General features: G+C 40.2%; 1 protein-coding gene across 1 annotated transcript in view; it reads left to right on the forward strand.

Annotated features, from left to right (window-relative positions):
• Window positions 1–11,524: 11,524 nt before the first annotated feature.
• LOC104539942 (cytosolic phospholipase A2 epsilon-like) overlaps window positions 11,525–14,189 on the forward strand; it is a 17,739-nt gene continuing 15,074 nt past the window's right edge. Inside the window, exons 1-3 of the mRNA XM_010183621.1 lie at window positions 11,525–11,567; window positions 12,396–12,532; window positions 13,722–13,853. Coding sequence (XP_010181923.1) covers window positions 11,540–11,567; window positions 12,396–12,532; window positions 13,722–13,853 — 297 coding nt within the window. The 5' untranslated portion in view covers window positions 11,525–11,539. The remainder of the gene's footprint in view (window positions 11,568–12,395; window positions 12,533–13,721; window positions 13,854–14,189) is intronic.

Genomic DNA, 14,189 nt, shown 5'->3' on the forward strand with positions numbered 1-14,189 from the left:
TTGGATGTGGAATTTTTCTTTGAAGAAAGGTGAGGGGCCTGCCAAGTGCTGTTGGATGTGAATTTATTTATGACCTATTTTTTTGCAGTTCGTGGTGGTACTACTAAGCTTGCTTGCTATCTGAAGGAATGTGGTCATGTCTATCCTTGTGCTGCTCCCTCCTGAGTGTAAAGAGATAATTAAAGCGCTGCTGTGAAGAATTGTGATTCTTGTGATCTAAAAGGCAGATTGGTGCACTTGAAAATGTCTCTTTTACCTATTCAATATTTATATAGAATGTATCTAATAATTCTCCACTTCCGAGACTGCTGGCAAGCCAGTAGCAGAGTTCAGTAGAGTTGCACGAAAGTATGAGATTGCTCCTCTAAGCCATGAAAACAGTCTTTATTGCATGAAGGGATATTGATAACTCTTTTCTCTGTGAAACTATAGCTTCTGACTGTGGATTTCCCAAATATCAAACTGAGAGGAGGGGAGAGATCACAGCTATGGTATCAAACCTCACTACTATTGACCCTTCATTTTCACAGCACAGGTGCTCCCCACTAAGGCCATCACTACTGGTGTTCTGGTGGTGATGAGTGAAACTTTGTCCTGAAAGCAACTGGATTGTAGAGTCTGTGCTTCAGCACTGGCACACTCACCTGCGTGCTCTTTCATACCCATCACATTTTTCAAATACATTTAAGGGAGACAGTGCCCTCTTACATGACACTGCAATGACTCCCCACCCACTCCTCAACAAGGCATCACCTGCCGTATTTATAATCTTAAAATATCATAAGACAAGACCTTGAGCTAAGGAACTGTAACTTCATCAGCGTCTTACAAGAGTAAGCTGCTGTCTTTAGTAGGCCTGCCATAAAATTGTGTTTATTACTATCCTATTTCCTGCAAATGCCTGAAGAAATTTCTTTGGAGAGAACTGTATCTGACAGAAGGACCTTTTGATTTATGGGCAAAATATGTCAGTTAGAATTGAGATTAGTAATACAAGAGAGACCTGGGAATCATTCTGTTACTAACTACAGGCTTTGCAAATTACTAACTACAAGCTTTGTTGTGTACCCTGTCTTTCGTGCTGTAGTTTTGTGGGTGTGTAATCATGCCTATGATTTTGAATACTACATTTCTATCCATTGCTGCAGTTAAGCTCAGCAGTGCTGATGGTGTGTGTAGGCTTCTTTTTGGTGATCTGTTTATTTACTTATTTACTTGTGAACTGATTATGGGGTCGCTAACCGTCATGGTTAAGTCTGCTAAGAGTTGTATCATGTCCTATAAACCAGAAATTGTTATGAGGATTCCACAGAGACTGATTCATGCCTCACGCAGTTTCAACCAAGGGTGTTGATGTAAATATCGGGCTGAGTTTACCTTAAGGGTAAACATGCAGAGCTGCAAAGCTAGATTAACTAGGTGTGATAACTCAGAGGACAGTAAATGCTGGTCAGAAAATCATGGATAAAAATTCAAATCCTTTTCTCTTAAAAAAAAAAGTCTTGCACTGTCATACATAATCAAATTTTACATGCAACTTTCAGCTTTAAAGCAAACAGAAAATATCATTCCATAACCCCAATGCGGGGTGTGGGGGGAGGAATTTATAAGCCACTAATTATGGTTGCTGGCCCTGCCAAACCTGACCACCACAAACATTTCCTCCTGCTTTGCAACAAGTGTAAATTAAGTTTAGTAAATGAACTTAAAGAAGTAAGTTTCTGCCGCATTGCTGTGAGGTTAACCAACCTCTCTACCTTTGCAATACATGATTTTTCTGTCTCCAGTGCTAAGGGTTCCCATTGCAACATGGCTATATGCGTCTAAACCTAAACTATAATGCAACCCTTGTCCATTTGTAGCATTGTCATGCTCTCGTCAGCGTTAGTGGACTCATTGCAGCCATATCCATGTTTTAAATGTAGGGTGTGGGCACACTTTTAATTTGCCATGTTACCACACAGGCAGTCACTAGCACTGTAGAGCAATGTAACTCCTTGCTGTTGAAATTATTTCCCATCTCACCAGGTTTTTTGGGGGGTGGGTATTTTCGTGTTGTGGTGGTTGTTGTTGTTGTTGTTGTTGTTTTTCCTGCTAGCAAATCAGGGAAGTTGAGAAGCAGAGCTGGAAATGAGAAGGGGAGTAGCTTAAGAGTGATAGGGCTGTATTGTACAAGTGCTCTGTGAATGCTTTGTCTGCAGAAGTTGGCCTGTGTTTTGTAATGAGGCTTTCAAGAAAATGACACCTGGCCAGCTCCATCCATTACTCCACTATGAAACACAGCAAGTGGAAGCATGTTTTATCTGCAAATTTCACCTTGGCCTTTACTGTGGATCCATTACTGGAATTTGCATAACGATGCATATTATGCTTTAAGGAAAGGGTTAAACGGTTAATTTAACCATAGGTTAATTTAAAATGTGTCAATAGCATTAAAGCAGAAAGTATGGAAGAAATGAGGGGTAAAAAAACCCCAGAAAAGTATGAATTCTGGTTGAACTGATGCCAGATGGCACATACCTGGGGTTACATGCAGAGGTCCCTGTCCTGTGGAGTTCACAGTACACATCAGGAAATGGTCAGTTAACAGCTAATTCAGATTTTGTCTCAGAGTTTGCTGCCTATTTTGTATCTGCCTCTCCCAAGGTATTTATTCCTTGGTCAGGTTTTGGAGGCAAAATTCCCTACCTCTCTACTAGACTGTCAGAGAACCAGGTGTCTGCTGCTGATTGAAGTGTAATTATTCTAGACACGTAATTGTGTGTTATTTCATAGATGCGTTGAATGTGAAGGGTGTGCGTTTTCAACAACAGGAGGACTGCTTTGGTATTTTTATTTTTGTATCTGCTTGAGTCAGCACTCATATTTAGCAGAAGCACTGGGAAGTTCAATTCTCCTTTGAAAGATGCATTCTTTAGCAAATCCTGCAATTTTTTAAGGTATTTCTCATGGTGCTAGAAATGCATGGAAATACATTTCCCCTAGGAAATGAGAATTGGGTTGTAAATAGAAATAACAGTAATCAGCTATCTTTTTCTTTCCTACATCACTGTGTTTCTGGAAATATGCCCAAGCAGCACAGCAAGTTAGAAGTATTTATAGATCCTGCTCTGTTCCGAATGGCACAAATGTGGCACGTGCTTAATGCATGTATCATCAGTCAGCTGTGTGCAAACCCTCTGTCTTTAACCTTCGTATCTGATTTTTGCCCCTTGCTTTATACTGTTGACCCTCACTTAGAGGTCAATACAAAATTCCCAAGCTGTGTTGTGCCAGTATCCCAAGAAGCCTTATTAGGTGGCCCTTGTTTCCCTTAGGAATACAGATAGGATTCATTTCAAAGAAATTTCCATCAAATTGTAATTTCCCCCCCCGTCTCTTTTCCTGTCTCTTTTTTAAGGCATCAAGACCTATGAGGTCCCCATGCAAGTGTATTCTACTCTCCCACTTTATTTAACCTGTGGCTGATTCTAACTGGATTTGTGTTATTTATCAAAGACAAGTCCTGTGGAAATACATAGCTGGTTAGAGGATTAAGATATTTATTAATGTCCCCCTTGCTGATGATGACCCACTCCCAAGAAGGAGAACACTACGGTATGTGTTTGCAGTGTTCTGAAATACTGGTGAATCCTCTGATTTTGATTCCTTTCAGCCTGATGATCTGAAATGGCTTCATTCGTGGTAGAAGTCATTCAGTGGGATTTCTGAGGCCCGTGCAGATGCTTGCTGTTTCCATGTGCTCTTCCTGCAATAAGCCCTTAGGTGTCACTCTTCCAGCCGTGATCTACACCTGATCTCCACTCTCAACACCATCCCCGAGATGCTGCTTTCTCTTTGGAGATCTGATGATTTTGCATGTCCAGAGCAGCTAATCCAGATGTTCTTCCTATGGCAGACACTGTTTGTATTTTCCTTCAGTTCTGTGGAGCTGAAATATTTGGGGATTGAAGAGTGGAGGTTTGCATGTCCCAAGAAGTCTTAAGCAAATAAATAAAATTACTGAGATGTCACATTGACTTCACTGAGCAAATTCTGCCTGAGCTGTGGCTGAAGTGTGATAATCTGACACATGAAGAAAACAGGCTCTTCTGAAATTGGATGAGCTCATCAGTCTAATGTACCACTCTATAAATTACACAGGGAAAAATGGCATTACCTGTTATGATCCCATAGGAATTTATGAATATACTAAACACTAACTATTGCTTAGTAGAATCATGGGGAAAACTCTCTGACGTTTTGGAGATTCCTGATGGTTTGGGTCTTTTTCAAGGGAGAATTGCAGGACCACCTGAGTTTATCTGAATATCCGATTTTTTTCCTTAAGCCCTCCTTTTATGGGACCTATTCTACTGTGGTAAAGTTCAAATTGCTCTAATAAATCAAAGCCACTCACTTACTCTAAGGAATTATTCTAGGATGGGGTAAAGGGACAGTGACAGAGAGAGCCATCCATGGCTCCTCATATCTGGAGGGCTGAAATATTGTGATTCCCTTGCCCAGTGCAGGTAGGTACAGACCACCTCTCTGAGCACTGTGCTAGTGACTGACTGTTTTCCTGACTTGGCAGCTGGACTTGCTCCCTGACACCCTCAGAAAACAATCTCTGCCTTGTTGATGCTTTATATTTCATCAGCACCCACCACTCACTGCTCCTGAAGGAGAGCCGCATGAGTATCATCCTGTCCACTTGATGACTCCTTGAGCACAGCTTTTGACGTTTTTCTTTAACAAATATCTTTCCACTGAACAGCCATTCTATAAAGCACTATCTTTAAGTCACAGACAGAGGTGCTGCCAAGACTGATGCCAGCTATGCAACCACTTTGAAGTCTGAGACTTTGCTAATAGGACTGTTTTCTTCTTCCTTTTATAGTTGTGGAGCACAGGTATGGGCAGGGGGAGTGATACCTTTCATGGGCTGCTGCTCTTTGTATAAGTAGATGAATATGATGCATTGTAAGAATGATTTTGACAAAGTGCTGCTTATAAGTGACAACAAAATCCAGACTAACAGACCAAATTCATGCAGGATTTTTTGCATAGCATTTGAATATAAGAAAGGTAGCAATAACTTAAATCAGTACTGAAAGATTTGAATCTTCTTGAGTGATGTATTTTCTTCATTCTGGCCCTAAAGCAGAAGGGTTTGGGTGATGTAATAGATCATTTCACTACATATGTGGAGAAAAAAAAGCCTTCTCCAATTTAAAAATGTGTTTTCGCTCTATTTTTATATTTGATATCTAAAGTTGAATATCAAGCCAGAACATTAGTGATGCTTATTATTTCAAAGCAGTTGTCTTTCAATTAGGTATCTTATGTAGGTCTTATCTGGATTACATGAACCTGGAGAAATCTTCAGTGCTAAGGGCATCTGTTCTCAAGTCAAATGGATAACGTGACTACTCGAGTGCATCAGCTTAAGCCACTCTGGTCTTGAGGTCTGTCTTTGCTTGACAGCGAATTATTCCAAGGCAGCTGTTGCTCTGAGACTGGCTTGGCATCACTTTCCTGGTGGGAGATGGTGAGTGATTGCTTTTGTATCAGTTGTTTCTTTTCCTCTCCCCTTCATGTAAACTGGTGTGGTTTTTTGGTTGTTTTACTTGTTTGTTTGTTTGAGGCTTTTTTTTCAACCCAAGAGTTGTCTTGATTTTTCTCTCTGTATTCTCTTACCTGTACTACTGCAGGGAGGAGAGTGAGTGAGCAGCTGTGTGGATGCTTAGCTGCTGGCTGGATCCAACCCACCATCGTTGTTATAGCTATGTTGACATATCCCTTCTTTTATTTGTAAGTCGGATAAGAGCAACCAATCCATAGACGGTAGGCTAGACTTTGCCTTATGCTTCATTTTCTTGGGGATTTGTCTATAGCAGTCTAAATTTTCCAAGCCCTAATTTCCCTTTTGTTCCCTTTTGAACACATGCTTTCCAAAATAAAAGCGAGGGAAGGAAGCAAGTTTCTAGGTGTAAGTAAATAACTGAAGTGTTAGAGTAGTGTAGGATGACAATCATAGTCACTTGAGAGAGTTGGGTGCTTCCGAAGAGCAATTCAGCCCTTAGGCACTACCAGAGAATATTATAGCCTGTTTCTTTTCATTAACTACTAATGGTGACTCAGCTGCAATCATGACTCATACTCAATACTTAAATCTGTCCTCCTGTGTTTTTGTAGGAAAAGCCCACAGCTGTAATCAAAGAATAAAAGTGAGTGTCAGTAAAGGACAAGCACTGCCGCTGTCTTGAGCTCTTTTCCTCTTTTGCTTTAGGAGCATGGTAAATTCCATTGCCTGGAGGCTGTTAGCTCACATGCACAGTTCTATGCTTATCTAGTGGTGTAGATCCCACTTTAGAGCCTCTAGTATGGGACAACCTTGTTCCCTATGCATTAGTGATAAATAGGTGGGATCTTCTGGTCTGAGCTGAAGATGCAGGTGGATCCTGGATGCTGTGATTTAACAATCTCTCTGCTGTGAATGGAGTGACTCTGTCAGTGCTGTTGGAGAGGAAGGTGCTCTGGAGTAATTCACTCCTTGGAGCTGTCTCCTCAGCAATAACACAAAGCAGCTTGTTGTGTGTGTTGTCCTTGTCACTTGTGGCAACTCATCTCAGATTGTGTTGAAGTACTTATCAAATAACAGGAGAAAATTAGAACAACTGATTTGTAAATAAAGCCTAAATTGGCAATGTAAGCGTGAATTTCTTTTCTGGTAATATTGAATCATTTATTAGAACAGAACTTTAATTCTAACAGGATATGAGCACACTCGTGCAGCTTATGTGCAATAGGCAATATTAAGTCATACAGGTTGTTTGTTATTGTCCCACAAAATGTTTCCTGTGGTCTTCTCCCTATTATCAAATCAAGAAGTGCAGCTTAATGTCTCTTGTTCTTCATCTTACCTAAATGCTTTAAACAGATGCTCTAAAAACTGCATGAAAACTTAATTTCTTATGGATTTCAATAACCGTCACTTCAGATTTTGTCAGAATCTAGGTCAAAAAGGGATTATGAGTGATTCAGTTTTGGGATATTTTATTTGAGTCATGTAAATGAAGTCTTACACGTGTGACTGAAAGCTTTCATTTAGGGTGTTATAAAGAACAAAATCATCAGTATTTTTAAAACTAAAGTTAGACCCTATGGCTGCATAAGTGTATCAGAGCTCAGATAGAGAGGTGTCTCTGGCCCTTTTATCACAGCACTTGGTATCAGAAGTTAACAGTCTTGCAAGGCTTGTGAGCTAGACTGTCAGGTATTTTCACCCTTTGCCTTATATTTAGATGTTAAATAGCTGTAGAAAACCCTTGAGAATTTGAAGATATCACTGATTAGCAGTCTCAAATTTGTGAGAGGAAAGTGATTCTGAAATTGATCTGGGATCTTGGTGACAACTGGGAGTCTCCAGCTCTCGCAGCTGCTTCTTAGGAGGCTGCAGAGCCTGTGCTGGTGCTGCTGCAAGTGGTCTGCTCCTCTGCCACCCCAGGCACCCGTGTTGCAAGTTATGTGGCCCGGTTTAAGTGTCTGCATGACTCCAGAGCTCCTATTGCCATGCAGCTGGTACTGCTGAAGCCTTTTGTTGTCATAATGGCATTGGTGCAATACTTTTGTCTTCTGCTCTGTGGCTTCCTGGCTTCTGACTCACCTACACCACTGCTGATGTTGCACACTGTTGTGTTACCAAGTAACTTCCAACTATTGCTGGACTACATCTGCTTTTGCATGGGACAGCTGCTGAGCTGGGTTTCTTCTTTCTCATGATGTGCAGATCACACATGTACAGTGCAGCGACACAGCTGCGTGAGTGGTTAATATGGCTTAAATGAACTTGTGAACCCCACAGCTCATCACACTTTTTTGCATAAATGACAGCACAACCTAAAGCAGGAACCTTTATGTATTTAATACCTGAGTCTGTGAAAGACCAGACTCATTATAATGATCATTTGAAACTTTATCTAAGGCAGCTCTCCTGTACTGGGCAGTTTGAACAGTCAGTTTCACTAGAAATGGTTGAAAGTCAGGTTGGGGTTTTTTTGTCTGTTTGGGGTTTTTTTGGTTTGGTTTTGGTTTGGTTTGTTGTTTTGTTTTTGTTGGTTTTTGTGTTGTTTTTTTTTCCTTTTCTATAAGTCCTGCTGTTTCAAAAAGGTGTTAATGCAATAGCTGTTCTCTGCCATATTTTAGTAATGGTAATAGGTACTTTTGTTGTTATGTATGGAGTGCTATTACAGAAAAATAATGTGAAATTATTCTAAAATGAAAAAGAAATCAGACTTGACACTTTTAACATGAATGTTTCAATAGTTCGGAAAAAAAATCATATGTAATTATGTTTAACCTTACGTTTCTAACATAATCTAATTGAAAGCAGCACTTTCACTAAAAACTGTTTCAATAACAAAAGCTCCTGCTGGATCTCCGTAACATCCTTTGTGTAACAGAAATTAGAAAGGAGAAAAGCTACAAGCTGTTTTCCTTAACTATTTGCTACTGCCCGTGACAGTCTTGGCTGTGGCTGTCATTTGTAGCAGACTTCGCAAACTCCCTTGCAGTTGTGCATCTGGCTGAAGGAGCCGGTGGGGACTGGAATGGGGCTTTTGGATGTTCAGATCACAACACTTGGTGCTGCCACAGCACTGGTATAGATTTTAGGACCAGAGAAAGTAACAGTAGGTATCAGTAGTCACAATGTTCTGTTAGGTCTTCTCTAGTTTGTGAGGGTTGCAACTGCCTCAGGATATCCTTCTGTGTGTGGTTATTCAAACTTTATGGTGGCGGATAACTATTTTTGTGTTTAGCTTATGATAAAATGTTTGACCCATATTCTCCTTTTCCCTAAATCACTATGGTATAAACAAAAAAAAAAAAAAGGAAAAAAAAAAAGGAAAACCAATCTTCATGTGGCACAAGTGCATAATTTGTGCTTTTGAAATCAGCGGGAGGTGGAGCTATGAGTCAATCTATACAGCGCTTCTTCCCTGCCTCAGTTGGTTGGAAAATAGCGTGGTCCAGGAGTCCCTGCCAGCTGTGAGACATACAGACTGAACCATTATAGTGCTGCCTTTTATGAAGCAGAGGTACTAGTGGGATCATCTGACTATTCATCTATGGTAAGAGAAAATCAGTGGTGGGGCAGGAGAATCCGTTTGGCTATCTATATTGAGGATCATCAAAAGCAAACATCTGGGGAATTTTGCTCCTTAAGTGTCAAATGGGTCTGCACTGGGCAGATTTATTAGTAGGTACAGCAGATAGATGGTCTTGGTGAGATAGAGATGTATCCCATCACGAAGAGTAGAAACTTCAGGGTCTGCTGCCATTGTTGAATCTGACTAGAAACTGAAACCTAGGAGTTGTTCACTGCTGGGTTTCATTGCTGGTCCCTCTGTTGGCTCCTCATTCCCAGGATCAGTTCATCCAAGCAGACTCCCACAGCAAGATTGGAATCAAGAGCAGGAATCATGAAAGACCTCACGGCGCTGAAGGCGAGGTACTGTATAGTGGGCAGCATCTGGATTGCAGGGAGAGGGACTGCGAGGTATGAAAAATGGCCATGCTACCTGCAATCTTCCAGCAGCCTTTCCTATCTCTCCCTAAGCTTAACTATTATTGTGAGAGGTGATACTTCTTTAATGATTACTTAAGGGGATCTTTGTTTCTTCTCTGAGTGTACTCTGTAGAGTGAAAAACATTCGCTATGACTTGGGGGTTGGGAAGGTGAGGAAGGTGATGAACTTGTGGTTGAGATGCTGGGCAAGGAACTGGGAGAGCTGGATTTTAGTCTTGATTTTGCTGTGACGTCACTATATGATGGTAATCATACCTCATAACACCCAAGGCTCGGTCTTCAAATTGTTTTTCCTTTGCTTAATGGAGGCAGATCAGCAGATAAATTGAATTATTCTGTGTCTGTCACTTAGAATAGTTCTGAACACAATTTTTTATGATGCTGAACTGGTAAAAGGTGTTAGAAGGTATGAACGTGGAAGGTACTGGACATGTAACAAATTAGTCCCTTCTCTGAGTAATGGCTGGTGGAAATGATGTTAAATGGTAGTTTAGAAAAAAAACATTAAACTTGTATTATGTGGTTTCTCCCTCACCCTAAGATTCCTGAATCTGCTTCCTTCAGTGCAGAAGTATGAGGCTAACTCTCTGCTAGATCTGGGAGAGTAGTGAGCTCATTACCTGCTAGCACTATGGATTTATACTTGGGTCTGTGTCTGTGTATTTTCTTAGTCCTTCAGTCATCTCATAAATAAGTTTTCTCTCAACTCCTGGATATGGATGGTACTGAAGCTGAGGATGAAAAATTAATCCTTGATGTTTAGGATGAAACATGCTAAACATGAAACAAGCTTTAGGATGAGCTTTGAGCAGTTGAGGTCATCTGCTCCTGCCATTCTCTCTAGTTCCAGAAATGTTGCTGCCAAAAATTCTGCTGAGATTGATGGGCTTCTTCCAAAGCTGATGGTTTTCTTCAAATGGCTCTTTCTGAGAGAAAACTGATTGGGCTGGTAATTTTTCCAGTGGGCTGTAAATAGCATCTAGCGTGCTGACTTACTGCTTTTTAGCTGGTTAATCTGCTTCTGTCAGGACACTGGTGTATCAAAAGAAAATATACACCGGGACGTCCTAAGGAGACAGTTTCTCAGAAATTGTGATGCTTTGAAGATTTAATTGCTCCTTTCAATTTAATTAGTGGTGCTACTGCTTCTGTATGTAGTATTTTACTTCCGATGTTATTCGAGATTGTCTTGTTTTTCCTGTAACCAAGTATATGGCTGTGTGTAGCTGTGATGGGGAGTGTGGGGAGGAAACAAAAAATGGAAAGGGTTTTGCAGCCTTCAAGCTATTGCCCTGCAGAGCCCTGTTCTATGGGTTGTCAGTATACTGCTGTACCTCAGTGCTTCTACTTGGTAAATCACTGAGGTCAGCCTAGTGGTTTTCCATGTAAACGTATTTTTAAAACAATTTATTATGCAAAAGTTCTGAATAAGACAGACCATTCTAGATTACCTATTTGTGCTTTTTTTGAGGTGGGGTTTTTTTTGTGTGTGCTACAATCTGTAGCACTCAGCCTGAAATCTGAGGAGCAAACCCTGTGGTTTGAAGGTAGCTGGATTTTACAAGGACACTTATGCAATGACTTTTTTTTTTTGGTGAAAACTATCTTGTGATATTTCTTAGTTTACTCCCTCCGTTAAAACTTAACCTTCAAAACCTAAATCTTCAGAAAACTTAATCTTAAACGCAACTGGTTAGTAAACATAGCTGGAATCTGAAGTTACGTGGTGTCAAATCGCAAGAAAATTTCCTCTCAGAAGTTGTCTCAAATAATTAAAATGAAAACATATTCACTGCATTAGTAAGAGAATGGCCTCTGGATACTTATTTTCCAGGTGTCTTTGCTGTGCTACAGGGTAGGCTGTGTTAGTTACATCTGAGTTATTTGCTGATAATTAAGGTGTTTTTTCTCATTGTTCCACAGCCAGAAATGCCTCAGTTGTGCTGGCTTACTGTAAAAATTATAAGTATGAGAAATCTCCGCAAAGCAGATTTGTGTAAGTATCACTGATGGCACGTACAGAGATTAGCAAGAAAATCACTGTTACCTGAATTTAATGCTCTTGTACACCAGCTGCTTGCATTACAGTAGTGTCTCAGGTTTTTTGGCTGAAGAGGTTGTATCCATTCTCATTTTCATTTAGACTCAGTTATAATAATGTAGAGAACAATAACAAAAATGAAATCGAATAGACATTCCATGTCAGGAAAGAAGTTACCCTTCCCTTCACCAGCTGCTCTGTGGTATTTTCCTTTCCTCTAAATCTTCAGTGCCCTTTTATCTACAGATTACCCATTTCCCTTCTGAAGAAGACGCCTTTGTGAAAGACACAGGAAAAGTCAATAGTTGTCTTGGGTTCTGCTGTCTTTGTGTCTTTGTTGCTGGTTTCACTGTGGATGACTTATGCATTACAATGAAAACCAGGTCAAAAAATCCCCAAAGCTGAATTCTTCATTTTTTTTTTATAAAAAGTGAAGTTTCAGGAAGTGAAGTCATATGTGAATTTGCTTGGACTCTGGCAAATATTTGAAATGAAAAGTAAAAGAGGTGAAGTACTAGAATGCTTCAGTTCAGTAGTGTTTAAATTGAGTGTTTTAGCTTTTGCTGCCAAGTAGAATTAGTGATTCAAAATTTATTTTTGTTTGGAATTGACATAAATGTCGATAGAAAAGTTAAATAATTCTAAACCCAGAATGTTTTCCTTTGGGTCTAATGAAATATTTCGGACTCCTCAGAGATTAATCTTTGGATTAAAAGAACTGGACAAAAGAAATGATGTAAAAAAGTACTGCTGTACTAATTACACATCTTTCTGTTAACACAGTGAGCCAAAGTGATTGCTATGTGAAGCTGTGGCTGCCAACAGCTTCGCATCAGGAAGCCCGGACAAGAGCTGTGTGTAACTGCAGAAACCCTGTCTGGAATGAAACCTTTCACTTCATGATACAGAGACAAGTCAAGGTAGGACCTGCACCTGTGAATGTGAGCAGGTGCTTTCTAAAGGGGACATCTTCACCTGCTGCTTGCAGACTCTTCATGAGAGCCTTGAGGCTTACGCAGAGGCTTGAACTCAGTGAGGGATAAGATGGTAGCGGACAGATACAGAAAGCATCAAAGACAGCATGAGAGATTCTGCTTCCTACTAGCAAGTAAATAGTACTAGAACTCCATGAATTGGATGGAAGGCTTTATAAACTCTTTAGAGCTTTAGTTGTAATTGCTTGTATGCAACTGTGAAGGCATTTTTACTGTATGTTGCATGAGCTTGTAGTACCTGCTTTATACAGTAACAGTGATGCTGTTTGCAAATTATAAGAGGTACCATAACTTAATGCTGTTTTTTAAAATTTTTTAAAGAATGTCTTTTTTTTTTTTTACATCATTAAACAGGCATATTTTCAAAAGCCTAATAAGCTGTAAGAAAGCAAAACTTATGTGTGACTTACAGACTTGTAATAGAATCATGCCTGTCCCATGATCTGAATGAGTATGAACTCAGAGGATTGTGGATCATTTGGAATAAAGTTGAGTGCTTCTTTCTGTTCCAGAGAAGTTGTGAAAAAACCCAAAACAAATGTGTTTGTAGAATTAGCAGAAAGAGATAAGCGGTCAGAGTGGGAGTGATGCAAGGTCTAGACATGGGGTCAGCTTCCTATGGCTTGGTAGTGTTGCATCCTCTCATGCTGCTGTGGTAGTCTGAGCCCTAAGGAATTGCAAGGGAAATCTACAATAGGAATCTTCTTAAAAGAGTTTGTTATTGTGCTTTACCTTCTGGTTGCAGAGAGCCAGGAGTTTTCCCTCTATTGTTACTTTCTTCTGATACGTTAAGATTTCTCAAGACAGTAATTTTGAATCCACAGCATGTGTAATCTCTGCTCTATCCAGTGCATGTTACCGTCATGCATGCCATTTATACTGTCTTTCTTTTGAGTTCTTGTTCATTGCCAAATCTGAAGCTCTATCTCCTCTAGAGTTAGTCCCTGACTTTGCAGTCAGAGCCACGGGGGCTGTGAACGGAGCTCTGTGCTGTTGCAGGAGTCTGTCCACATTGAACAACACAAGGGCTGCGTGCTGACTCTTGCAGGACCTTCTGCTGGGCTCAGTAGTCCCAGGATGTGGCATTTACCTCCTTCTCTGCCTTTCTCTTCAGAACATCCTGGAGTTGACTGTCTGTGATGCGGATACTTTCACACCAGATGACAAGCTCTTGACGGTTTGCTTTGATGTTGCTAAAATCCCACTTGGAGAAAAAGTTCAGCTGAATTTTGAGTTAAATCCAGAGGTGAGAAATGAAGATGAGTGAAATTAAGTGGATAGATAAAATAATACTCTTTATCAGAATTTTGTCCCAAATTACTACCTATATTAAACGTTAGATTTGTTTTTGCACACAAAGGACCTTATTAAAGCACAAAGTTAAATGCTCAGGGTTTAGGAGGTGCCAGAAACAGTCACCTCTCTTTGTTTGCAATTAGATGTAAAAATGGCTTTCCTATTCCGAACCTTTTGAGATTTCAAAAATGTCTTTTGGAAAAAGAAGAGAGAGCAAGAGTCAAAAATGAAGAAGCTGATGGTTAGAGATCTTGTTGCTGTTGTAGGAGACTGACAGAGCAGGAAT

This window comes from Mesitornis unicolor, unplaced genomic scaffold (genome assembly GCF_000695765.1).
Source record: "Mesitornis unicolor isolate BGI_N332 unplaced genomic scaffold, ASM69576v1 scaffold5984, whole genome shotgun sequence".
In the NCBI taxonomy this organism is placed as follows: Eukaryota; Metazoa; Chordata; class Aves; order Mesitornithiformes; family Mesitornithidae; genus Mesitornis; species Mesitornis unicolor.